This window comes from Pseudochaenichthys georgianus, chromosome 14, assembly GCF_902827115.2.
Source record: "Pseudochaenichthys georgianus chromosome 14, fPseGeo1.2, whole genome shotgun sequence".
NCBI classification, from domain to species: domain Eukaryota; kingdom Metazoa; phylum Chordata; class Actinopteri; order Perciformes; family Channichthyidae; genus Pseudochaenichthys; species Pseudochaenichthys georgianus.
The window spans coordinates 24,135,098-24,163,084 of NC_047516.1; the positions used below are offsets into that span (position 1 = coordinate 24,135,098).

General features: G+C 42.7%; 1 protein-coding gene across 1 annotated transcript; it reads right to left on the reverse strand.

Moving 5' to 3' along the window:
• Positions 1–203: 203 nt before the first annotated feature.
• On the reverse strand, positions 204–27,894 carry mybbp1a (MYB binding protein (P160) 1a). Its single transcript, XM_034098681.2, has 27 exons — positions 27,662–27,894; positions 26,808–26,903; positions 26,072–26,155; positions 24,711–24,785; positions 24,318–24,425; positions 23,638–23,828; positions 23,053–23,220; positions 22,212–22,329; positions 20,779–21,068; positions 20,249–20,359; positions 20,033–20,158; positions 18,956–19,162; positions 18,754–18,862; positions 18,584–18,671; positions 17,805–17,971; positions 16,736–16,852; positions 16,417–16,587; positions 15,894–16,076; positions 15,505–15,662; positions 14,196–14,330; positions 12,362–12,452; positions 11,416–11,547; positions 11,263–11,331; positions 9,405–9,518; positions 8,436–8,537; positions 6,264–6,388; positions 204–792 (listed from the first exon to the last, which is right to left on the reverse strand). The coding sequence occupies exons 1-27, from the start codon at positions 27,836–27,838 to the stop codon at positions 435–437; spliced, it is 3,870 nt and encodes a 1,289-aa protein (XP_033954572.1). The 5' UTR covers positions 27,839–27,894; the 3' UTR covers positions 204–434.
• Between the last annotated feature and the right edge of the window lie 93 nt (positions 27,895–27,987).

Below are 27,987 nucleotides of genomic sequence, written 5' to 3' on the forward strand. Positions count from 1 at the left end.
ACCACTTTTAGGGGCCAATTTGAATCATGTCTGTGACAGTATCAAGTTGAGAATACTGTACTCACTGCAAAATATAAAATAACTTGGAAAAGATCAAACAAAGATGTATCTTAGACTCATAACATATTTATATTTGGTAATGTTTAGTTGCTTTTTACATATTACAAATGTTTTGTATTAATAAAGCACAAAAGAAACTGCAGTGGGAGCATCATGAATCTCCGGGAAGAGAAATACATTTATTGTTGTAGACATTACTTCTAGTCAAACGTTAGAAAAATAATCCATCGAAATTCATGGCCCACACATCTGAAGACTCAATATGTATTACAACATCTCATATTGAAACGAACATGTCTGAAACAAAATCGCAGCCAAGGAAAGACGGAAACAAAAAAGCACAGCCTCTAAAAAACATTGTCCACTTCTCCTCCCTATTTCTTCTGTTTGGGTTTCTTCTTCTTGGCTGAGTTGCTCTCAGATGTCGCCGTTGTCTTGCTCTTCTTGGCTGGGCTTGGAGAAGCTGCTGCGGGGGCGGCTGCTGCTCCGTCGGCTGGTCGTTTCTGTTTAGGCTTCTTGTCATGTTTCTTTTTCCAGTGACCTGTGCCTGCTGCAGGTTTCCCCCCTCTGAGGGTCGCCTGCTCCGCTGCGGCTGCCGCGGCCGCCGGCTCCAAGATGGGAATGTCTCGCTTCCTACGCTTCTTTGACTCTGGCAGGAAACCTTTCTTCTTCTTCAGAAGTTCCTTTGGGTCGGCTTTCTTCTCGGGCTTTATCTTTTCAACTTTGGGTTTTCTGTAAATGTGAAGAGGAACAAGGTCATCATGATGGATTGAGACAAGGCAAGGAAGGCAATTTCAAAGTGCTTTACTAAAAGAATACACTGAGAGGAAGAACATCGCAACACACTGAAAGAATAACAACTGCAATACAAGTGTTATGTGGTAAAGTAAACAGTGAAGTGCATGTTTGTATGAAAACTAAAAGAATTCTTAAATAAAATAAGTTATTAATTAAATCAAAAATAATAATAAATATATAAGTTGATTAAATGTATCTGAGTCAGTATGAAACGCTTTTTTTTTATTTGGGCACCAACACAAGCTAAACCATCTACTTCAACCATATCAGTATGTAGTGTCTCTACTTTAAAGAGTCCTCTCCTGCTGATGTTCAGGTGTATGTCAGTATGTAGTGTCTCTACTTTAAAGAGTCCTCTCCTGCTGATGTTCAGGTGTATATCAGTATGTAGTGTCTCTACTTTAAAGAGTCCTCTCCTGCTGATGTTCAGGTGTATATCAGTATGTAGTGTCTCTACTTTAAAGAGTCCTCTCCTGCTGATGTTCAGGTGTATATCAGTATGTAGTGTCTCTACTTTAAAGAGTCCTCTCCTGCTGATGTTCAGGTGTATATCAGCATGTAGTGTCTCTACTTTAAAGAGTCCTCTCCTGCTGATGTTCAGGTGTATATCAGCATGTAGTGTCTCTACTTTAAAGAGTCCTCTCCTGCTGATGTTCAGGTGTATATCAGTATGTAGTGTCTCTACTTTAAAGAGTCCTCTCCTGCTGATGTTCAGGTGTATATCAGTATGTAGTGTCTCTACTTTAAAGAGTCCTCTCCTGCTGATGTTCAGGTGTATATCAGTATGTAGTGTCTCTACTTTAAAGAGTCCTCTCAGTGTGCGAAAAAGTACACGTCCCACCGTCCGGGACGTGTTATTTACAATATCGGACAAGTAGATCTTTCAATTGACTTGTCCGGCGGACAAGTGACGTTTTTCGCCCCGATTTATTGACAAATTATTGATACATTGAGTTTACAAAAGGCAGAACTCATTCGCAAATTGTCCGTGTCCGCCATTGTTCGTTTAGAAGTGTTAGTTTTGGTTCTGCTTGTCGATTCCTAAGGAAATGCATCTCGCCGCTTTCTGTACAGTTAGACGGGGCGGGAAGTGTAGCACAGTGGCCGGGCTGGGAAGCAAAACTCGGTTCCGAGTAGGAACAAATAACAATTGTCCGGTCCCGGGATTAATAAGAGTTGTGAGGACAGGAGGAGAGGCCGAGCCCCGCGGACTGCAGCTCTCTCTCTCTATGCTCCGTATCAGCTGATCGCTGCACGGTGCAGCTCAGCGTCTCTCTCTCTTTCTACACACAGCGGATCCGCTGCCCGTATAACAGCCTCATCTTTGTCAAACTTATGTTCTCTCTCTAACACGTAATGAAGGTTATTAAGCGTTTGAGCTCCTGTGTTAATATTGACCGCCATTTCCTTTATGAAGTGAAGCAGCCTCCCTGTCTGTGTCCTCGCGCTGTCCTCACATCCCCGGACCCCCAGACTCGGAGGAGCAGGGATGTCAGTATTGTTTATGAAGCAGGGTATATAAAGTACATTATTGAAATGCTATTTATACTATTTATTAACTTTTACAAACAGTGAGTAGCTGGGCAGCTGCCAGCATGTGTATTACAGGACATGTGTAAGCGTGCAAGTGTCTTTGAGTTGTAGAAAAGCACTAGGCCTATAGGCTATAAATATAATAATGATAATAATAACTTTATTTGTATAGCACCTTTCATACAGGGGATTGCAGTTCAAAGTGCTTTACATCAGTAAAAAATAAGACATAAAATCAGTGTAAAACAAGCAGCAAGAGCAAAGCATAAAGTGGGATAAAATAATTAAAAATAAAAACATGGGGAATAAAACATAGAGAAATAGTGCAATGTCAATCACAGAGAATAGTGCAGTATAATAGTGTAAAATCAGTCAAGTGCTTTGGTAAAGAGAGGGTTTAAGCTGCCTTTGAAAAATGCCTAATGTATTGGCTTTCCTAATATTGTTGGGTAACGTGTTCCACAGTTTTGGGACGTAGTTTACAAAGGCTGCATCACCGATCTTCTTAGGACTCTTTCTGGTGACCTCTAGTAGACCTGCATCTGATGATCGCAGTGTTCTGGCGGGTGTGTAGTTCATTAGAGAGTCAGCCATGTAGCTGGGTCCTTGTCCATTTAGAGCTTTGTATGTGAGGAGAAGCCCCTTCAAATCAATTCTAAGAGTTACAGGAAGCCAGTGTAGAGTAGCTAAGACAGGACTAACGTGTTCCCTCCTTTTGGTATTCGTTAGTAGTCTAGCTGCAGAGTTTTGAATGAGCTGGAGTCTTTGTACATTCTCAAACTGCACCACTTAGGACTAACTAAACAATGCAGAGATTATTTTTATATAATTGTATTCAATAACCGTAAGAAATTCAACAGTATGAAGTGATTCGTAAATAGGAATACAGATTTGACTTAATGTTTTCATAAATATATTTTTCTCCCAGTTTGTCATGGGACTGATTTACCCTCTCCAAGAACCGGAATCGAGAACCGAAAATAACCAGAATCGAAAAGCAGAACCGCAATCGTTAAAATCCAAACGATACCCAACCCTATGTGTGATGCAGTAAAATCTTACCGCTCACTTACGTTAGCGGTGTCGTAAAAACCGTGGGAAAATGTAAAAAATACGATGACGAAGAAGAAGATTCCAGTGGCCCCAATTGTTGTCAATTCTGGACAAGTGAAAAATGTATTCGGACAAGTAGATTGCCAAACTCACTTGTCCATGGACAAGTACTCTCTAAAAACTTTTTCTCACACTGCCTCTCCTGCTGATGTTCAGGTGTATATCAGTATGTAGTGTCTCTACATGTCTCCATGCTTTAATGTTCAAAAAGCTCTTTATGTTCTCATACTGCCTGTGCTGCAGCACCTCTTTCCACCCTCTGTCTGAAACCAGAGCCCAGTCGGCTCTGTTGTGATTGGTCAACCGCTAAGAGATGTCCCGCCCCTTAGAAGTTACATAGTGATGTCACAGAAGTAAGCGAAGGAGTCAAATGAAGGTGTTTCGTCCGAGGGGAGTGTGTTGGAGAGAACCTTTACCTGCACTAAAACCTGTGTAACACGACAGGAAAGGGAAACCCCCCCAAACTATAACAGGGCCTTTTGAGTGAATGATAGTGATTTAAAATATATGCAATGCTGGAGAATCCAATGGCTGCTGTACGATGAGGATACATCATGTTTTTAGTTCAGATCATAATCTGTACGGTACTGCTGCTGTTACATAGAGACAGTGGGAACGTTTACCTGCACTCAAGTAATCAGGTTACTCCTGCAGTAATCTCATTTCTTAAATGCAATTTAAACAGGAAACCTGGTTTTTGTTATCGGGTTAAGGAGTTAAGAGAAACCTGATTCCCGAGCTAGATTCCTCGCAGTAAAGTGCGATTTCCTGGCCGTGAGTCGGTAACTGGGTTTCTCATTTCTACAACAATCCCGCCTGTCCGTACAGGAGCAGAGCGGCTCTGACAGCAGAGCGGAAAAGCCATTACGCATAGAGGTTCTCCCGTCTGTGGATTCAACATAATCAGATTCAAAGTCTGATTAAAACCCAAACTGACATTTGACTCTTGTAAAAAGCCGACCCAAGGACAAACTGTGGCCTCAGCACAGAGCCGTCTCGTAAAGGCAACAACACACACTTCATGGCAACGACGTTCAAATCAAAAAGACGACTTTTCTGTTTTCTAAATATTATTTATACATTATCTTACACTGCATGAATCTTCCCTGGCAGAGCACCACCCCACAAAGACCATCACTGATGCTCAATAACGCTGCCTGTAAATATAACACGTGCTGTGCATACCAGTGCTCTTTTGCAATATATACTTATATACAATTAACATTCTTGTTCATTTTGTTAACGTTACAGGCTTTTTCAACACGTTTTTAGAATCCCATACGTTTTAAAATACTGCTACTTATGCTACTTTTTACCATGGTGTATTATTCGTTTATATATTTTCTTAAATGTATGTGTTTTTATTGAATATACAAGTAAAGGCTTTTCCTTTTATCTGTACTGTTGCTGCTGTAACGCTTTACATTTCCCCGCTGCAGGACGGTTAAAGGAATTCTGATTCTGCCCTTTAATTTATTCATTTAAACCAGTCTTTTTCTATATTTAGCATGTGTTTATTTATATTCTCGTGCATGCATTTAAATACAATTTTGTAATGTTTTTAGTTGCCATTTCGTAATGCTTTTTGTGTTTGTTGTAAGGCACTTTGAATTGACTTGTTTAACGAGCTTGCACACTGAATTATGTGAGAAATATCATTTTACGCACAGATGTTACGGGACGAGCTCTTCCTCAGAGAGAAAACTGTGAGGCTTATTTTCTGCATTTGTCCCCGTGTGCAGACCGTTCAGTCGTGTCTTATGCATTTGAAGTTCAGTCGAGCATCTTTACAGTCGTGATTCGTTGTCCTGAAACAGAGCAAACGCCATTCTTGCCACCGGGAGCGTTTCCTGTTCAGACCTCAGGTGGCAGATGGCTGCGAATGAACCTTAGATTGCAGGTCAATTAGTAAGGGAACTAATGGAGTCAATCATAATTAACTTAATGTGAAGTGAATTGATATAGTTAATCTACATCAGTGTTGCTGAACATTTTGATCTGAGCCAAACTGTGGGTTTGAAGGGTACGGTAAGTGAGTTATCGTAGTGCTACATCATGAGGGGAGGTAGGAGGTAAATCAGGCCAGTGGCTTGCAGCATGTATTTGTAGACTTTTACAGAAATCCTTTTCTGTTACCCAAGGGGCGACCTCCGAGGCGCAGAGACGGAAGTGCCAACACCTGAACTTCATCAAATAACGACTTAAGGCTGGATCTAAAGGGAACCATCTCCCTCCATCTCCAAGTTAGAAAGCACCACTTTACAGCAGAAATACACCCGTTTGGTTTGGGTCGTAAAGAGGATGCTCATTTCCAGGTTCATATTTGTATTGTGTGCCTTTACTGTGAAGCTTTAATGTTTAGAAGGTTCTTTAATGTTCTCAAAGTAAACAAAGGAGTCCAATGTTCCGGCAAGGGGGAAAGAAACTCATTCTGGAGGGAACACGGGAATTCCATATAATAACACAAACCTGTCCAACACGCTACAGGAGAGGGAAACCCCCAGGAAGCAGAATAGGGCCTCTTTAATAGCCAATTGGACGGGGGCGTTTTGTTATACAACTTCTCCATTGAAATTATATTCACGCTTCCAGCCGCCCACTTCACGCTGCTCTAGAGAACTGATGTCACGGAGACAAAGTCAACATTATATATGGTTATACCCTCCATAACATGGTGTGTTCCCTCTATACTGGTTTCTAATATGCATTCGAGTAGCTGCATGAGAATGACCTCTTGAGACGCTGACACAATAACTCACATGACTCCAAAGTGCTTCACCACGGCCCAGTACGTGTCCTCCAGCTTTCCCGTCTTCTTGAACGCGATGGCGCTGGTCAGAGACTGCAGGACGGTCTGCAGAGGCTCCAGGTCCACAGTCAGCTTCTACACATGAGGAGCAGAGCCTTTAGTCTTCAGCAGACAAGTACACACATCCTTTACTCAAGTAGAAGTAGATACTCTGGTGAAAGTAGAAGTACTGACTAAACTTCTTTACTCAAGTCAAAGTAAAGAGGCTTTGAAATGTACTTCAGTAAAAAGTACCCATAACTAGCAGCTGTTTTAAAGAGTACCTGACCTCCCTTTATATTCATAGAACAATAATGTCATTGTTAGCTAATGAATGTTTCCATGGTGAACAACGGCAACATGACAACGTTTCCATTGGTTCCTCTTCTTTAGAGAAGACCAGGAAGTGATGGATACACGGATCGTGTTCAAATCAATAGGCACGCAGTGACTCTAAAGAATAATGATCACGCCACCAAACACACATTCAGACTAAAGGAACCAGCTGTTTGGAAAATGAGAGAAGTAGAAAGAACAGGTATTTGTGTTCAACACGTAAGAAGTAGAAAGTACAGGTATTTGGGTTCAACATGTAAGAAGTAGAAAGTACAGGTATTTGAGTTCAACATGTGAGAAGTAGAAAGTACAGGTATTTGGGTTCAACATGTAAGAAGTAGAAAGTACAGGTATTTGTGTTCAACATGTAAGAAGTAGAAAGTACAGGTATTTGAGTTTAACATGTGAGAAGTAGAAAGTACAGGTATTTGTGTTCAACATGTAAGAAGTAGAAAGTACAGGTATTTGTGTTCAACATGTAAGAAGTAGAAAGTACAGGTATTTGAGTTCAACATGTGAGAAGTAGAAAGTACAGGTATTTGGGTTCAACATGTAAGAAGTAGAAAGTGCAGGTATTTGTGTTCAACATGTGAGAAGTAGAAAGTACAGGTATTTGGGTTCAACATGTGAGAAGTAGAACGTACAGGTATTTGTGTTCAACATGTAAGAAGTAGAAAGTACAGGTATTTGGGTTCAACATGTAAGAAGTAGAAAGTACAGGTATTTGTGTTCAACATGTAAGAAGTAGAAAGTACAGGTATTTGAGTTTAACATGTGAGAAGTAGAAAGTACAGGTATTTGTGTTCAACATGTAAGAAGTAGAAAGTACAGGTATTTGAGTTCAACATGTAAGAAGTAGAAAGTACAGGTATTTGAGTTCAACATCTAAGAAGTAGAAAGTACAGGTATTTGAGTTCAACATGTGAGAAGTAGAAAGTACAGGTATTTGATGTTCAACATGTAGAAGTAGAAAGTACAGGTATTTGAGTTCAACATGTAAGAAGTAGAAAGTACAGGTATTTGAGTTCAACATGTGAGAAGTAGAAAGTGCAGGTATTTGAGTTTAACATGTGAGAAGTAGAAAGTACAGGTATTTGTGTTTAACATGTGAGAAGTAGAAAGTACAGGTATTTGTGTTCAACATGTAAGAAGTAGAAAGTACAGGTATTTGAGTTCAACATCTAAGAAGTAGAAAGTACAGGTATTTGAGTTCAACATGTAAGAAGTAGAAAGTACAGGTATTTGAGTTCAACATGTAAGAAGTAGAAAGTACAGGTATTTGAGTTCAACATGTAAGAAGTAGAAAGTACAGGTATTTGAGTTCAACATGTGAGAAGTAGAAAGTACAGGTATTTGAGTTCAACATGTGAGAAGTAGAAAGTACAGGTATTTGGGTTCAACATGTAAGAAGTAGAAAGTACAGGTATTTGTGTTCAACATGTGAGAAGTAGAAAGTACAGGTATTTGGGTTCAACATGTGAGAAGTAGAAAGTACAGGTATTTGTGTTCAACATGTAAGAAATAGAAAGTACAGGTATTTGGGTTCAACATGTAAGAAGTAGAAAGTACAGGTATTTGGGTTCAACATGTGAGAAGTAGAAAGTACAGGTATTTGGGTTCAAAATGTAAGAAGTAAAAGTAAAAAGTCGTCAGAAAAATAAGTAGTGGAGTAAAGTACTGATACCAGAAAAATGTACTTAAGTACAGTAACGAAGTATTTGTACTCCACTACTTCCCACCTCTGGTCTTCAGTAGACACACTTCAACACATTGAACCCCGCGCCCCCCCCCCCCAGCCATCACCTACCTGCTGTTTGACGTTCTTCACCAGGAACTGACAGAGCTCCAGGGTCTTCACCACCTTCTCCTTCACCACTTTGCTCTCAGTCTCCCCGACCTTCTCCAGACTCTGAGAGCAGAAGACACTCGGGTTACACTGCTGGCATTACATATCTTCACACAGTCGATGCTGCCCAGATAATAATACAAGTAAGTGTCTCCGAGTTCATAAGGGAGGGTTTAAGGTAAAAAACTATTCGGACTGATGTTGTTTTGCGGGTTTGTTTTTGCTCGGACTACAGACGGCACGATGGAGGGGCCGAGTGTTTTTTGTGACAAATATTAAGCGTGTTTCCCCATCAGCCATCTGGAGGACACACAGAGGGCAGTGAGTGTGGCTCTAATCATCATTCATCAGAGCAAGATGCAATTTCTTAAACCTTCGAGACGTATAATTAAAGGATGTTGTTGTAGAAACGTGTCGTCTTCTAGAGAATAAATGACGTGTAGTTACAGCCCCAGGAACATTTTGTATTGACTATATAGCGCCAGACAACGTCCCATAGCTGCTATACAAGAACAATATACCACGTCCTTTAGCGAACCTTTGCTTAAAGTCATCCCAGTGTTCATACATGCAGCTCATGCCTGGGACTATTATTATTATGTTAAGTTGTGTTGACCTATAGGACATTTTTAACGTACATGGAAAGTGTGTACTCTGAATTAGAACACAGATTTACTACAGTCAACCATGGCTGACATTTATCTCGACCGTTTGTGTTGTTTTAGTTATTTTTTGTGCTGTGATTTCAACCATTTGTTTGTCTATCATTTTAAATGTTGTTGTACAATTAATCTTGTCTTATTCTGTGGGGTGGGATACAAAAAAGAAAAGGACAACCTGCACACCTGTATTTCTTTTGTCTTGACGCTGTATGTGTCGTTTAAGAAAAAGGAAAATTAAGTTAAAAAAAAAAAAGTTGTGTTGACCTACCGCTGTCAGCTGACCTGAGACCTGCCCACAGAGCTCGGTCCACGCAGCGCCGCTCAGCAGCTGCTGGACCTCGCGGCTCTGCATCGCCCGCAGCACCAACACACACGCCTGGCCCTGAACACACACACACACACACACACACACACACACACACACACACACACACAATAACATCCATCAGAATCAGAATACCTTTATAAGTCCCAGAGGGGTCATGTACATTGTTACAGCAGAAAAGAGCCAAAGACAGCTCAATGTTACCTCAGCGTGCATCAACAGGAACGTACACATGAAAAAAGAGCTTTACTATTATACTGTTTTTCATCAATATATTATAGGTCACAGATATACACAGAGCCTGTCTCTGATTGGCTGAAACACCAAAACAGGTCATTGCAGCATTACCCATAATCCCCTCTGTTTCAGCCCTGTTTCCAAAGTTTCCTGTTTCTGTTACTTCAGATGAAAGTAAGGAGCCCCTCCCCACGGCCCTCTGAGAGAGATTTGGTTACAAAGAACTCAATGGTGCTCTAGAGGAGGTTCAGGTGATAAGGGGGGGGGGGGTTACCTTGGTTGCTGATTGGCTAATGGTTACACGAGACAACACATCGTTATGACATCATAAAGTGGCCAAAATCTGATCAGCTCATTTTCAGACAGGTTTTTATAGAAATGGATCAAAAAGAGAGAGAATCTTTGTTCCTGAAACTTTCAGAGTCTCTTTCCACAGAGGGGACACGTGTTGATGTAGAGGAGACATGAAGAAGAGGGGACACATGTTGATGTAGAAGAGACATGGAGAAGAGGGGACACATGTTGATGTAGAAGAGACATGGAGAAGAGGGGACACATGCTGATGTAGAAGAGACATGAAGAAGAGGGGACACATGTTGATGTAGAAGAGACATGAAGAAGAGGGGACACATGGTGATGCAGAAGAGACATGAAGAAGAGGGGACACATGGTGATGCAGAAGAGACGTGAAGAAAAGGGGACACATGTTGATGTAGAAGAGACATGAAGAAGAGGGGACACATGTTGATGCAGAAGAGACGTGAAGAAGAGGGGACACATGTTGATGCAGAAGAGACATGGAGAAGAGGGGACACATGTTGATGTAGAAGAGACATGAGGAAGAGGGGACACATGTTGATGCAGAAGAGACGTGAAGAAGAGGGGACACATGTTGATGCAGAAGAGACATGAAGAAGAGGGGACACATGTTGATGTAGAAGAGACATGGAGAAGAGGGGACACATGTTGATGTAGAAGAGACATGAAGAAGAGGGGACACATGTTGATGTAGAAGAGACATGAAGAAGAGGGGACACATGTTGATGTAGAAGAGACATGAAGAAGAGGGGACACATGTTGATGTAGAAGAGACATGAAGAAGAGGGGACACATGTTGATGTAGAAGAGACATGAAGAAGAGGGGACACATGTTGATGTAGAAGAGACATGAAGAAGAGGGGACACATGTTGATGTAGAAGAGACGTGAAGAAGAGGGGACACATGGTGATGCAGAAGAGACGTGAAGAAGAGGGGACACATGTTGATGTAGAAGAGACATGAAGAAGAGGGGACACATGTTGATGAAGAAGAGACATGAAGAAGAGGGGACACATGTTGATGTAGAAGAGACATGAAGAAGAGGGGACACATGTTGATGCAGAAGAGACGTGAAGAAGAGGGGACACATGTTGATGCAGAAGAGACATGGAGAAGAGGGGACACATGTTGATGTAGAAGAGACATGAGGAAGAGGGGACACATGTTGATGCAGAAGAGACGTGAAGAAGAGGGGACACATGTTGATGTAGGAGAGACATGAAGAAGAGGGGACATCTCTCTTACCTGCTGGTGCACTCTGACCCCTGAGTTGATGTGCTGCACGGCAGCATCCAACATCTTCACACACAAACCCTGAAACATCACAAAAGGGAACTTTAAAAAGGTGTTCTGTTACAATTAGAAAGTTACATAGATCCTGTATCGATTCACACTCACGGGGAATCTGGTGAACAGATCTGTGAACATCTGAGCGCTGAGCGGGCTCTTCCTGCGGCCCATGAAGGAGTTCAGAGCTTCGATGAAGATCTTGGAGACGCGGTCCACATCCAGGCTGCCCATGAACTTCAACTACACACGAGTATACATCAGGAGAGAGGTGAATGTGCAGTTTGTGGGCGCTGTGCACAATGTAGGCTTGGTGCTGTTGTTTATTATTTAGTATTAGTACAAACACGCTTTCTCCCAAACAATCACTATTGAGTGGGGAGAAAATCACTATTTCCCAAAAACCAACATCTTCAAATGTCTCATTTTGTACGAATTCCAATTCACTATTACAGAAGCCAGTACATGCTCACATTTAAGATCCTGAAACTAAAATAATTACTTAATGAGTGAGGAAGACTCTGGATAATAGAGGGTCATGTTATCGGTGACTTCCTGACTCGATACGATTCAGGGAAGGACACTGATCTTTCCAGCTGGACATAATATGACAAACATGTACCGTACTTTTCGGACTATAAGCCGCGACTTTTCCCCCCATTTATTGTGTACAGCTAACGGCCACTAGGGGACCTCCTAAATCTATGGATGTTACAGGTAAAATTAACCACCTTTAACTCTATGGGCTCTATGACCGGTCCGCGCCCGCCACCTTTAAGCGGCGGGCTCCAGCAGGAAAAGCTGGAGGCCGGAAAAGAGTGAGACAGGTAGCGCGCCAAAGTAAAAGTGGAACCGAGAGACAGAACGAGAGCAAGACAGACGGACAGTTTAGCTGCTGCGGCTCATATGCAGGTGCGCTTTGTAGTCCGAAAAGTACGGTAATTTTCACAGTTGCAACTATTGGCGAGTGATCGAACCCCAGCAGAACCGACCGCAGGAAGGCGTTTACGAGTGAACGCCTTCCTGAACCAAATCAAATGAATCTGTGTAAACGTACATCACTTCCTGCAGCTCCGTCAGCCGTCGCGTCCTCTTTGGCTTCAGCAGCTGGAGCTCCTCGCAGCACCTTCACCACGTACAGAGACGCACTGCAGGGACAGAGAGACATCAGCCAACTACAGGAACTATGACCTGGTGTTTAGTTCTTCACCTCTCAGGTCTATGTCCCGTAACAACTCAAAGCTTGAACAGCTAAAAAGGACGCAACACCATCCCGCTCATGAGGACGGTGTGATGCAGCCGTACACTCAGAATAACACGGATGAGGAGTTAATATTAAGAAATCAAAACATGTGTGGAGTGTTTTTAAATACTAAAGCGAAACTAAAATAATACACAAAGAACATTTGGTAACACTTTAGATTAAGGTACACATATTCACCATCAACTACTTGTTGTTAATCAACATGCATAGTAGCCGTATATTGGCCCTTTATTAGTCATATATATAAAACACTTATTAATGCCTTATTCTACAAGTAATAAGCCATTAGTTAAGTTTGTCCTCAATAACCCTCTAATTAGTGCTTATTTATTGTAAGTAAGGAAGTTGTTGTACATGAGTTTCTTATGTAACAAGACATGAAACTACAAGTGGTAATTGTGGTATTTCTAACTCAGAACATGTTCCCTATTTTAAAGTGAAGTCTTGTTCATAACCAATAAGCTAGTAGTTTGACTCTAATATGTTAATGAACAACTACAGTACTTTTCGGACTATAAGCCGCGACTTTTTCCCCATTTTTTGTGTACAGCTACCGGCCACTAGGGAACCTCCTAAATCTATGGATTTTACAGGTAAAATTAACCATCTTAACTCTATGGGCTCTATGACCGGTCCGCGCCCGCCACCTTCAAGCGGCGGGCTCCAGCAGGAAAAGCTGGAGGCCGGAAAAGAGTGAGACGGGTAGCGCGCCAAAGTAAAAGTGGAACCGAGAGACAGAACGAGAGCAAGACAGACGGACAGTTTAGCTGCTGCGGCTCATATGCAGGTGCGCTTTGTAGTCCGAAAAGTACGGTAGTTGATGGTGAATAAGTGTACCTTAATATAAAGTGTTACCAAATGTTCTTTTGTGTATATTAGAGTCAAACTACTAGCTTATTGGTTATGAACAAGACTTCACTTTAAAATAGGGAACATATTCTGAGTTAGAAATACCACATTTTGACACAATTACCACTTTTAGTTTCATGTCTCGTTACATAAGAATGGACCATATGTGTTAGGTGTTATGAGAGAATGCCTCATTAGGCCCATGTTGAGCATATTAAGACCCAAACTCACGTACAACAACGTCCTTACTTACAATAAACAAGCACTAATTAGAGGGTTATTAAGGACAAACTTAACTAATAATAATATATTTTATTTATAAGCGCACTTTTCATTTGCGTAAACAAAACTCAAAGTGCTACAAAATTAAAAATTAAAAAGGGTGAAACAAAACAATAAAAAAACAATTAAAACAACATAGTAAAAGCTGTGACATTCATGCCCGCATGGCATAATGTGGGGGATTTAAAAACTACTGACCTAGTACTTGGAGAATATGTAGAACAAGGCATTAATAAGCGTTTTATAATGACTAATAAAGGCTAATATGCATGATAATGAACAACTAGTTGATGGTGAATACCTTAATATAAAGTGTTACCGAACATTTGCAAATCCTTATATTGATTTAAAATGCTTCTCACAATCATGTATTTCTATACTTCCCTAATCCACATATTTTATTACTAGAATGTTCAGACATCATGTTCTTTTGCTAACATGGCATCAACTGACTAACATCTATTCTCCTCCGCCCAGTCATTGAAGCCTCGAGTACCTGAAGTAGTAGAGGCAGACGGAGGAGTCGGACAGCTTCTGGCTCTTCGTCATCAGCTTCTCCAGCAGGTCGTGCAGCTCCCCCTCTCTGTCTCCGACGGTCTTGCAGTAAACCTTCGACCTGCACAGCTGGTTCCTGAAAGACATGCATTCACTCGGTGAGAATCGGTGGATGAGACTACAATACAAAGACCTAATGGTTTCTCCTCTCCACTCCTTTAAGGTCTTTAAGGCCCTGCTACTATTTACATGCCGAGGATACATGACTATTACATTGTTACTCATATCATTTCAATGTAGTCATTTATTACTCTCTTTTTGAAGCACAGTTTTTTTAGTCTGTGTATATTTTGTCATTTGTTATTTGTCTTTACTTGTAAATGCACCTTACCGTCTTCTGTGTATATGTGACACTGTACTTGTATGCACTTGTCTTGTAACTCCTGTATAACTAAATACAAAAATAACGAATGGTTTAAAGCCCTCGCTGTGGCACCAGTGGATTTTATTTAAATATAACTTCCAGAGATGAGGGCTTTGCAGCTTTGCTTATTATCTGTTGTTTTTTTCATCTAATGTTGTGTAAAATATGAGCAGGGGACATCACAGTACGAGTAGATGGTGATGAAACACAACAAAATAGCTGCTTTCACACCGGAGTACTTTTCCCAGTATAGTTCCGATATAGTTACGAAAATGTGCGTTCACAAAAAAAAATCCGGAGCTAGAACTTAGTTCATGAAAACCTTTCACCCCCTTTTCCGTCCCTGCTAGAGAGCAGGTACCTTCGTGGCAGAAAAAGGTTCCTATTCCTGATTGGCTGGGCAGATTGCAAACCACGCCCCGTAAAACTCCCAAAAAGTTTTGTGAAGCCGCCATTATATTATCCCCGCATTAGCATTAGCATTAGCCCAGGGCAGAAACAGAGAGACTAACTTATGGCAACACAAAATAAAACATGGGAGCGGTGGAGATGAGGAGGTGTCGGCGCTCTGGCGATTTACTCGTAAGGCTTCAGTAGAAGCTGCTGGGACTCCCAGCAGCTTCTACTGAAGCTAGTCCCCAACTCCGGGGACTTCCGGCAGGGGACTCCGGGTGGCAGTATACGCTGTGTGGTTTGCGGCCTGCCAGTAAACCCAAAGCAGAAGAAGAAGTGACGTCAGCGGCTTCATTTTCCTAATCCTCCCTCAGGGACTTATTCCGGTGTGAACTCGATCTGAACTTAGTTCATGCGAACTAAAGAGTCATGTCAAAAAATGAAAACCTAAATTGGCCCAGTAACACACACAGTTGCTACCCCTCTGTTTTACCTGAAGATATCTGCGGCCCGGCGGAGGAAGTCCTGCTCCTGCTGGTCGCTGTCAGAGCTCATCCCTCGGTCGATGATGGTGAGCAGCGGCTCCACCAGACCCAGAACCAGAGGACTGCCGGCCTGCCGCGCCACGAACACCTCCAGCAGATCCAGGACCTGCAACCACACACACAACAGGGGGGAGATTCAGGGATACGTTTGACTTTTAACGGAGCTGAGCAGTTTCCCTGTTTTACAAGTTCTGTCTGCTAGAAAAAAGTGTATTTTCCAAAGTGGAAACTATCTCTCAGGTGAAACCTATTTTTTACATGTGTATCTTTTATACCCAGATCAAAATACTCAATTGGTTTATTTTCCAAAGTGTTAACAGGTCTTGGGTTACTTTACCTTGATCTTAAAGTCTCGGACAAGCGCTTTCTCTTTTTGCATTTTGGTCTTTTCATCCTTCTTGGCCTGGGCCTTTTTCTTCTGCTCTGAGAAAAGCTCCGCCAGACCTTTATCCAGCTGCAACATGGCGTCATCGTCCATTTCTTCATCACTGCTGCCGTCCCCCTCTGTCCCTGCTATGGTCTGAAAACAAAATACAAGATACAACGTGAGCTGAGATCTGACACATAATACTAACCTTATCTAGCAGTGTCACAATTTAAAACTGTATATTAGGTGTAGTAGCTCTGAATCCACACTAAACATATCATGGAACTTGTAATTAAAAGGTAAAACTGGTATAGACAAAAGTGGGAGAGTATTTAAAGACAATATTTAAATACGATGGCCACCTCAATGCACTGTGAAGACCTACAAACAAAACTAAAATTAAGCTTCTTGTGATGCTTGACACACATGTTCCAGGTTTACACTGGGGCTAAGCTACATGAAGCTAATTAGTGTACACTAAGGAGAAACCCACCATAGCATTCTGATTCTGCAGGATCTTCATCATCTTAATACGGAAGTTTTGGTCCACTGGCCCCACTTCCTCTTCATCGTCCTCTTCGTCCTCATCGTCCTCTGCGTCGTCGTCCTCCATTGCTTCATCATCTTCACCTTCATCAGAGTCCTCATCCGATCCATCAGACTTCTATCGGAGACACGACGCGTTTTAGGATGTAAAATCTTAATTTTCTCCTAATTAGATTTTAGCAGGATAAGTGGCTTTTAAATATAACGCTAGTTTCTTTAAGAGCAGTGGCAAAGCTAGTTGTTAAATAAGCAAAAGAAGAACTGACCTCCATGTCTTCGTCTTCCTCGTCATCTTCCTCGTTTGTGTTCTTCTTCTGGGTTTTGTTGTCATCGGTAACGACCACAGCAGCGTCGTCCTCGTCATCCCTCTCTGGGTCCAGGACCTACACACAGCGACCATCATTACAATTAAACAGGTTTCCAAGACATAAACAATCGGAAACTATATAAATAAAACATACAGAGGACAAGGATTCAAGAAAAAGAATGAACTGAGCTTCATTTCTTAAACTATAAATACAAATTAATAACTCAAATAAAGTTCAAGGAAAAAGTGATCAAAGTCTTAGCGCTATAATATTATGTATTATAAGATAATCCTTTACTTATCACAGGTAAAACTATTTCACAAATATCAGTGACAGCTGGAGTGGAAATGGACTGACTGTGTGTGTGTGTGTGTGTGTGTGTGTGTGTGTGTGTGTGTGTGTGTGTGTGTGTGTGTGTGTGTGTGTGTGTGTGTGTGTGTGTGTGTGTGTGTGTGTGTGTGTGTGTGTGTGTGTGTGTGTGTGTGTGTGTGTGTGTGTGTGTGTGGCCTCGCATTACTATACTTGTGGGGACCTAAATCTGTTTACATAGTCACGTGTGGGGACTCGCCCCCCTTATGGGGACAACATGGAGGTCCCCATGAGGGGAATCATTAATTTTAGGGTAAGGTTAAGGGTTAGGCATGTGTTGGTTATGGTTAAGGTTAGGATAAGTCTCCAGGAAATGCATGTAAGTCAATATAATGTCCCCTGAAGTGATGTATACATGGTGTGTGTGTGTGTGTGTGTGTGTGTGTGTGTGTGTGTGTGTGTGTGTGTGTGTGTGTGTGTGTGTGTGTGTGTGTGTGTGTGTGTGTGTGTGTGTGTGTGTGTGTGTGTGTGTGTGTCCTCGTCATCCCTCTCTGGGACTAGGACCGTCACACAGCACAGCGACCATCATTACGATAAATTCATAAACAACTTCCAGTGCAACACTCAGGACTGAATACAATTAAATCTGGACTTTGAGCGTGTGAGTGTGTGAGTGCGTGTGTGTGTGTGTGCGCGTGCGTGTGTGTGTGTTACTCACATCTAAGATGGCGGTGAGGGCGGCAGCAGTGACGTTGGGGCAGATGGAGGAGAACACCGTCCTGCAGACCTGTCGGATGTGTCTGCTCGGCTGGGACAGCAGAGACAGCAGGATGTCCACCATCACCTCCACCCACTCAGGCTCCTCCTCCTCCTCCTGCTCCACGGCTGGACACACACGTATACACTTTAAACTAGAGCACAGTTGGTAACATTTTCTCTGGACCCTTCGGGGCACAGGATAGAAAAATCATCTTGTATTTTATATCCTTCAGAAGTTGGAATTACTAACATGTGAGCACACCGTTGTCTTTTTACACATCCAGCAAACACGGAGCGATATTTAGGTCAGATATTACCTTTTCTTTTAGCTCTGCTTTTGGGAAATATGTTTACCACACTAGTCGCTAACTTGGTCTGTCTGCAGGTTTATGCCGATCCGGTTTTGCAAAGTCAGATTTCTTGATGAAAGAGGCCAACTGACATGTCTGGAAACAAGCTAGCGCTATTAATGCTCGTGAACAGTAAAGCATCACACACACACACACACACACACACACACACACACACACACACACACACACACACACACACACACACACACACACACACACACACACACACACACACACACACACACACACACACACACACACACACACACACACACACACACACACACACACACACACACACACACACACACACACACACACACACACACACACACACACACACACACACACACACCTGTTAAAACACTAATGTATGAGGCATCACCTTCTTTCTTCTTCTTGGCCTTCTTCTCCTGAGCTTTGTCCATGCAGCTCTGCAGGTCCTTCATGATGACCAGCAGCTCTTCAGGGGCCTTCAGGAGAGATTAGCACATTATAATGGCTGCAATAACAACACTATTCTACTATAGCAAAGCCTCTGGCGGCGTGCAGTACCTTGAACAGGTGCATGCCGACCAACAGGAAGAGCTGCTGGAAGGCGCTGCTCTCTGCTGACGGACCTTTCTTTGCCTTCTTCTTCAGGTTGGCCACAGACTCCAGCATGCTGCAAGAAAACACACATGCAGAGCCAGGGTGTGAAACATGTTCTCTTCTAGCATCACCCATTAAACAGATACGTGAATATACAAAGGCCCACCTGTCCCAGGCCTGGCTCTGCTCGGGGCTGAAGGGCTGGCTGCTCTGGGCGTGTTTGGGCTGACTCAGCAGGCTCTGGGCGTACTGCACCAGGTGGTAGATCCACATGGTGCCGTCGGCCGTGACGCCGAGCGCACGCTTCTGACTCACTGCTACACCTTCAGGAGAGTCCTCCGCCAGAGGGAGGTGGTGCATGGAGAGGAGGAGGCTGGGGGGGCAGGCAGGAAGTCAGAGAGGAGGCAGTGACACTAAACATGACAACTTTTGATTCAAACGGTGAGGTTACGATGCACGCTTTTGTATTTGTTTTGTGCTCTTTGCTACGGAGGATGTCGACCTTTTCCTGAATGAAATGAATGTTGCTTTACACACCTTAGAGATTATGTTCTGTTAAAACAATCTGTACTGTGTATCAGAATGAAACCCCTTACCCTTTAGAGTTATACAAACACAGAAGGTTGTGTTAAACATGAATATATTACAATATATGCAGTAGTGTAATTATATTAACACTAAGTACCTGGGACACATCGTCACAGAGGAAATGGCTGATGATGACATGCATAGACAGCGGCGTGTCTTATATATACAAGCTAACATGTTGGCTAGAACATTCTCTTGGTGTTCAGATAAGGTTTTAAAGGGGAACCTCTTGAGAGCTTACTGCACTAAACTCTCTACTGCCCCCTTGTGACTCAAGTTTAAGAAGGCGAGCCCCCAGACGCTCCAGGTTGCTCATGAGGATGATTTGCATATACTGCTTTGAAAAGGTGGCGCAGTGCAAGTGAAATGTTCTGTAATGCACGAGTCGACACGTTCCATGCTCTCTTGAGAAATCTGATGTACAAATGCATCTGTCGATTGAATGATTCTCATAACTCTGTCATTAGGCTGCTTTCAAATCCGTGTCTCAGTGCTGTACGACGCCTCTGTGGAAACATTGGTATAACTGCCTTTTGTATTTATATTTGAGTGTTGTATGTCTTTCAAAAATGGACCTTGAGTCTCTTCAATAAAAGCTGATGATGAAATAATTTTCTTTTTTTATTCCAAATAAATACAGTGTACTAATCCTCACCCAAAGAAAGAGTTGACTAGCACGGCTCTGATTTTATCGTCCAGCGGGACGGACAGCTTCCCCTTCGTCTCCGAGATGTCGGCCGAGGCCTTCTTGGTGCCGAAGAACGCGTGGAAGAAGACAAACCTGGAGGATCAAAAAGAATTAGACACCGGCTGACAGCTGTCTCTTCACACCAACACTGAGACGTGTAGAATAAACCTTCAGTCCGCTCACCTGGCCACATCCATGATCAGATCCTCAGACTTCTTCACCAGGTGGTTATCGATGATCGCACAGAGCCGAGAGATAATCCACTTCCTCAGGCGGAAGACGGAGTCATCCTTCCTGAGGACGAAAAAATGAACAACTACATTCAACCAATTTCCATCTAGACAGGTAGGCATGCGCTGAAAGGCCAGGTCGTTTAAAATGACGGACAGCCTCATCCCACGGGTCATAAGACTGTTCAACACCTGCACTTTTGAAAGAACATCCATCCGTTTGAAACTTAGAAGTGATTTATCTAATATATCATATTCCAACTACTTGTATATAGACTCTCCTTGCACTATTCTATTCTAGTTGTATTACTTGCACTATTTTCACTATTCTGTTTTATTGTGTTGTTCTTGCTGTTAAATACCAACCAACTATGTGCAATATATATATGCCGTTAATAACTGATTCTGAGTGCACTGTTGGAGGAGCCTGCGACCTAAGCTTTTGTACACATGACAATAAAAGCCTTGAATCTTGAAACTCACTGTTCCTTGGCTGCCGGGTTGTCCTTCTGCTTGCGCGTGCTGAAGTCCAGCAGTTTGTCGATCTGCGGCTGCAGGAAGGTTTTCTTCAGCCAGGCGACGTACTGCTCCACGGCGGCCGGCTGCAGGTGCTGCACCACCCTCCACACCGACGGCACCACCGGGTAGCCCTTGTTGGTCAACGAGGAGAAGCGCACCATCACGATCAGCTGTTTGTCTGCGTCCTGACACTCCTGCAGGAAGTCCGACACGAACACATCCATCTCCGGAGCCAGCTTGAAGCGGTCTGGCTTCTGCAAGAGAACAATAATGGAAGTTTGGATTTTATTAGGCATTTATATTTTATTGTTTAAAAGTTGGCGTTTCCCATTAACCACTTTGCTGCTCTGGGTTCCTCTATTCAACAGAATTAATGGATTTATACTTCAATTAATATATTTAATAATTAATTCAAGTTGTGTAGTCTTTCAAGAGGCGCTTTCACACCAAGTACTTTGCCGTACTTAGTTCATCAGAACGTTCATGATGAACTTAAAGAGTTCTGATGAACCAAGTACAGATCGCGTTCACACCAGAAAAAGTCCCTGAGGGAGGATTAGGCAAATGAAGCCACTGACGTCACTTCTTCTTCTTCTGCTTTGGGTTTACTGGCAGGCCACAAAACAACTTCACGGTGTATGCTGCCGCCCAAAGTCCCCGGCCGGAAGTCCCCGGAGTTGGGGACTGGCTTCAGTAGAAGCTGCTGGGAGTCCCAGCAGCTTCTACTGAAGCCTTCTGAGTAAATCGCCAGAATGCCGACACCTCCTCATCTCCACCGCTCCCATATTTTATTTTGTGTTGCCATAAGTTAGTCTCTCTGTTTCTGCGCTGGGCTAATGCTAATGCGAGGATAATAAAATGGCGGCTTCACTGCTAGAGAGCAGGGACTTTCGTGGGAGAAAAAGGTTTTCATGAACTAAGTTTCTGGATTTTTTTGGTGTGAACGCAACATTTCAAGAACTATCGGAACTATACTGCGGTGTGAAAGCGCCCAAGTACTCCTGATACATTTCAAGCTATAATCTACAAAGCTATTTTTCACATATAAAGACATCCGGTAAAGAGAGTGGTTTAAAAAAAAAAATCAATCTATAGGATCACGATATTACTTGATTAACAGATATGTAAGTTTACCCTGTTCTGCCTTTCTACTGCTTTCAGTATCCTGCTTAAAATCAACATATTGCTTGTTGATTTTCATTAAAATGTAAGAAAAATATTTTCAAGATTCATTCACATTGAACTTAAAGGCACAAATAAAATAAAGCAAATCAGTGTTACCTAATAAACTGCAGTTTTCTACTAACTCAAATCCCTATGTGCAATGAGGCAATCGTGTTTATCTTGCATGAAGACGTTAAAGTAAAAGTGCTATATCGTGCAGCTGGACGACTGACCTGAGCCGCCACCACGTGCTCTCCGTACTGCACCATCACCTCTCCAGATAACACCTCCTGCAGCTGCTCTGCAGACAGGAGAGGCAGCGCACTGCCCAGCAGCCGGAAGCTCAGGTAGCTGAGAGGAGAGGCAGCAGCAGGTCAGAGAGTCAAACAGGATAAAGATAAAATACTATACAAATAATACAAAAGTACACAAAGATATTGAAAAAGGGAACACATGCTGCAGGTCGAGGTAAGAATAAAAGGCTACTTCTACAGGAGAACTTAGGATAGGGTTCATCCTAAGAACGCAGGTAGGAACAGATCTGCAGTTCAAGACAACGTCACGAATCTGACCTTCCCGAACACCACATTAAATACAAATATGTAAGATATTGGTGAATGAGGCTCCTTGTCTCTCGGCCCCTTGTTGCCCCCCCTCCATGCCGCCCCCTCCCTCTATGACGTCCCCCCCCTCCATGCCGTCCCCTCCCTCTATGACGTCCCCCCCCTCCATGCCGTCCCCCCCCTCCATGCCTTCCCCTCCCTCTATGACGTCCCCTCCCTCCATGCCGTCCCCCCCCTCTATGACGTCCCCTGATAGAGGTGTTATTATAGTGTTTTATCTTGTTATGCACTTTGTTGATTATTCTCTCAGAACCAGCTGGGGGTCTGGGGGAGAGGTCTTCAGAATTGGTTTGGCATCCGCTGTGACACCGCGTGGCTCAGAACATGTCTTGTGAATTCTCCGGCCGAAGCTCCAAATAAACCGTCAGTGTTTTCCATCAAAGTTCATGCTCTCCTCGTGTCTCTCTGAGTCTCCATTGCTTCAGAAGTTTCCACCCCCCTGTGTACTCACTGCGCGGGGCCTGCCGCCTCCTTCAACATGCCGTTGATGATGGCGTTGTCCCAGAAGAGCTGGAAGCTGTCCTCCTTCAGAGAGAGCTTCAGGAGGTCCAGCACCACGGAGGGGAGGACGCACTCCTTCTTCACCGAGCGCGCCGCCATCTTTAACACGTCCAGCAACCTGCAGGGCATCACCGCGAGGCATTAGATCCACCTCACTGCAGCTGGTATATATATATATATATATATACACATATATAGCTAAATACGAGTATTAGGACCATTCTCTTTAAAAAAGGTTTTAAAAAAAAAACATTCTGTAGATGTGGGTTTTTTCCAACATTAAAGTCAATCTATGAGAATAAAAACTGACATTAACGAGAAACAACTTGATATTATCTGACATTATAAAGTCACAAAAGGTAATTTTACATTTTTGACTAAATGTTTCTGTGAATACCCCCCCTCCCATGGCTCCATATTTCATTTATGCCCTGTTACACGATCATAAACAGCAGGTGAAGCAGATACACTTTGGTTTAGGGAAGTCTTAATGAATGAAATACACGAGAGGGGAAGAAGCCCCCACTCCTCTCACTTGGGGATGTTGTCAGCGTTGATGATGGTGGAGCAGCCCAGCAGCTTCTTCAGCTTCTTGGGTTTGAGGGTCTGGGGGAAACGCCTCAGAGCCACCAGCAGCAGCTGCAGCTGCTCCGGGGTGCTGAACGCCGCCTCCAGCTCCGTCTGCAGCGCGCTCAGCAGCACCTCCTCAAACACATCCTCTGGGATCTGAGGCAGCCAATCAGCAGGGAGAAATTATGTTTCACTTCTATGAAGCTTTTATATATATTTGTAGGTAACATTAAGCTGTCTTTGGCTCTTTTCCCCTCTGTGGGACTAATGAAGGTATTCTGATTCTGATTCAAGTATTCAAAGAAACTTTAATGCAAATATTTGTTATACATGCAAAAATAAACAATACAAAAATAAACCACAAGATGCATTGAAAGGAATAGAATAAAAAAAACTACAACAAAAAGGAGTTTAAACTTTCGTGTTGTTGGTTTAAAAAACAGATTAAAAATGTATTGTTCATAATGACTTTCCTACTATAAAATATGATCATTTTATTTTGTACTTCTTTTTCTGTTAATTCTCCTGAAGATCTTGCACAGTAAAATGATTCAATCAAGTAAAAGATAAAACGTGTTGTAAATTACACATGTGTCTGTATTAGATAAGACCCCCCTGTGATGGTGTAGAGCTGTGAGTGTTCACCTCGTTGAGGATGTCCATCATGGTTTTAGTCGGCAGTTCCTTCAGGTGCTGTTTGCGCTGACTGAGACTCTGCAGCAGCTTCACACACCCCAACACCACCTGGGGCTCCTGCACACACACACACACACACACACACACACACACACACACACACACACACACACACACACACACACACACACACACACACACACACACACACACACACACACACACACACACACACACACACACACACACACACACACACACACACACACACACACACACACACACACACACACACACACACACACACACACACACACACACACACACACACACACACACACACAATTTATATCTCAACCTATTCGGAAAAGTACTTAAACGACTTGTGGTGAGACTACTTACTTTAGGGAGGCGGCTGGACTGATGAATGGCGAGGACGCCAAACAAGTTCCCAAACATAGCATTTCTAAAAAGTTTCTAAAAGGAAAGAAAAGTCAACATTTAGAAAAAGAACGTTATGAAACTTTTGGAGCCGACGGCAGGGCTCGACATTATAAATGGCCCGCTGGCCCGGAAGCACTTTTCAGACCCCCGGGCAGCATAACGTACTTTCCACTTGCCCGCTCGGGCCACTAAAAATATTGGTTTAAAAAAAAAAAGAAAAAAAGTCATGTGTTATAAGTATTTGGACTAGCCATTTTGTTAAATTGTTTCGTTTATCAACGCTACAACATAGCGTTTCATGAGGGGGTTGCCGTTGTTGGGTGAAAAGCAAACAGCTGTTTCCTGCGGAGCGCAGTGCGAGCAGGCTCCCGTGAGCGTGCTCCTTCACTACAGACTATCGCGCCTCCTAACCATTCGCCAAAATGTTTTTAATACCAGCGGTAACCGGCAAAAAACAATCTTCAAATAAAAGAAAGTCACCGGAGGAGTTAAAGGAGAGTGACAGGGAGCATGAGAAGAAGAGGGAGAGAAGGTTTCAGCTTGATCGATGGAGTTGGCTTCTAGTGGTGCAGTGACGCGTCCTAAAACCCTTTTATAATCTATCGATTAGATTTATGATTCGAAAATTATAAAAGTTGGGTAAACATGTGGATATTATCCGGCTGAACAAAACGTGCATTTATCAAACAGGTTTGTTTTCCACAGACATTATTTCCAGCTATTTTCCAAAACCCTGTGGAGAAATCCCACTGCTTTCTGTCGAGGGAACCAGCAGCTTACTTCCTGGTTTCAGGACGCGTCACTGGCTGCACATCTCAATATGATGCCAGTATAAACAAGGTCTTCTGTCGGCTCTGTACATCAATGCCGACCTATGTTGACAAGTAAGTGAAGAGTAGACAATATAAAGGTATTGGCTAGAAGGAAATGTCCCAGCAGTTTAGGATAATGAAGGTTCTAATCTATAGCCATTACATGTCTAACTCCTAATGACAGGAAGGCAGAAAGCGCATTATACTAATAATAATACTCATAATAATAGCAGACATTTTTTAACAATGACCACAATATCATTATTTTAATAAACCAAATATGAACAATTGAGGGAAATGAGGAAGAACTGATGATTCAAATGTTGTAGTACAAGTAGTAATGTAGTTAGTGCATAAATTACTATTGCAACAAATGTGTTCATTTTCTTCATTATTAGTTGATTTTTTTGAACAAATGCTCCGGGCCAGAGGTCACAATGGTGGAGCCAGTGATAATAAAATGATTGTCTACCCCTGCAACAGAGAAAGAAAATATAAAACACTCACTTTTTTCACGGTCTGCAAATTGTGCTTTTCTTTGATTCTGTCGAGAACAGTCTGCAGAGAAACATCTTCGAAGGCACTCAGGACCTGAGAGAACAGAGACTCATGTTATAATAAAGCCAACCACGTTCATCATATCCGCTGCTGCTGGAGCTCCGTTTCCAAAGCTTCACAGTTCATGAACGCCATGACCCACACATCCCTATTCAGAAACGATTTTGACTTCATTCAAACTAAATGACTTAACCGTCTACTCCAGCGTGTGTGTGGTTAATCAATTGACGCATCTTAAACCGGTGTTCCGAGTTGGTAAATATATTGTGTCACATGTAGTGCTGGGCTTTAAATCGTCTCATGCCGAATACCTTGAGCTTTATTCCGTATAATATACATTTTTCATATACCGTAATAACGTTTAAAATGTGGCGTAGGGCGCTCGAGCTGTGCGGCAGAGAAAGTAGTCCCTTATTCATTCATAAGAAAAGTATTTGAATGTGCACTATGCAACTTGTGTTGTTATGTGGTACGCAAAGTTTGCACAATAAAATAGTTTACATTTTGCAGTTGTTTCGTGCATTCTGATTCCTTCACCACAAAAGACGCATGAGGGCCACGATATGAGTTTTTAGTCATACCGCCATAGTCACACTTCAGATATTCACAAGTACAAGAGAGCCTGAAATACAATGCTATTTACAAACGTGTGTGTTTTTTAGAAATGTTTCGGAGGTTGTCTCACCTGTCCCAGAGCCAGGCTGAAGCCGGGCCTCGCAGCCTCTCGAGTGTGAGCCAGTCCGTCCACCAGCCTTTTAAATGTGTAGTCCAATTCATCTGCCTGAAACACACACACACACACACATATATGATGCAAGCAGTACCTAGTTAGAGTATCAACCAACACATTGTACAATTAACACGATCACTAGTCGTGGTCCTGCCTGATGTTCACTGTACTTTCTTTTGTGGCACCCACAGGATTGTTGACATCCACCTTCATCTTATTATTTATAGACACATGCATTCTCAAGCATTTGGACTTCCTATGTTGTTAATGTAATGTCTTTTTACACGACACTTATTGCAGCCCGTCCTGGGAGAGGGACCCTCCTCTGTTGCTTTCACCGAGATGTCCTCAATGTTTCCTCATTAACTGTGGAGGGTTTCTTTGGAAGTGTTTCCTTATCCAATGTGAGGGTGTCGTATTTTTATTCTATACAAACTATAAAGTCCACTGAGACAATGGTCCAATGTGTGGTATTGGGCTATATAAATATACTCTGATTGATTACGTTTTAATTAATACTTTTATTTGTGGTACTTTAAGTTTATTTTGATATATTCCTGACGCTTTCACTGCAGTTTGATTTGAATGCAGTACTTGGATTTGTCACCCTATACAGCACATGCAGTCTATACTCATAACAGAATATGCTTGACATTACAGTTACATCACTACTACTTTTATTGTAGTACATTAATGATGTATTCCTTCGACCACTACTGACTAAGTGTTAAATGCTATAAACCACTAACTAGTTCCGTTACTTCGCAATGTCTCCACGCTGTGTGTTTGTGTGTCAGATCTCCCATCACCTGGTCGCTTTTCTTCAGGTACTGGATCAGGTCTTCCACGGCCTTCAGCCGGACCTCCTGCTCGGGCTTGGCGATGTCCCAGAAGAAGTCGAGGAAGACCCGGTTCTGCTGCAGGACTCCGGCCGGGCGCACCGGCTCCGCTGTTTTCACGGAGAGCTCGACCATCTCTACAGACATTTCCCTCTGTGGTCTATCAGTGCATGCTGCTGCAGAGAGGAAGGAAACACGTGTGGAACTCCGCGGATTCTACTTCCGGGTCAAACTATTATTTTTTTTACTTTTGAAAAACTTTATTGGAAAAAAGAACAGAAGTGTTACAAAATGGC

Coding starts and splice junctions, on each gene's coding strand:
- mybbp1a (XM_034098681.2), bottom strand. CDS start 27,838: ATGTCTGTAGAGATGGTCGAGCTCTCCGTGAAAACAGCGGAGCCGGTG. Junction 16,077..16,416: donor TGCAGAATCAGAATGCTATG/GTGGGTTTCTCC, acceptor TTTTGTTTTCAG/ACCATAGCAGGGACAGAGGG. Junction 793..6,263: donor GTGAAGCACTTTGGAGTCAT/GTGAGTTATTGT, acceptor TCACATTTACAG/AAAACCCAAAGTTGAAAAGA.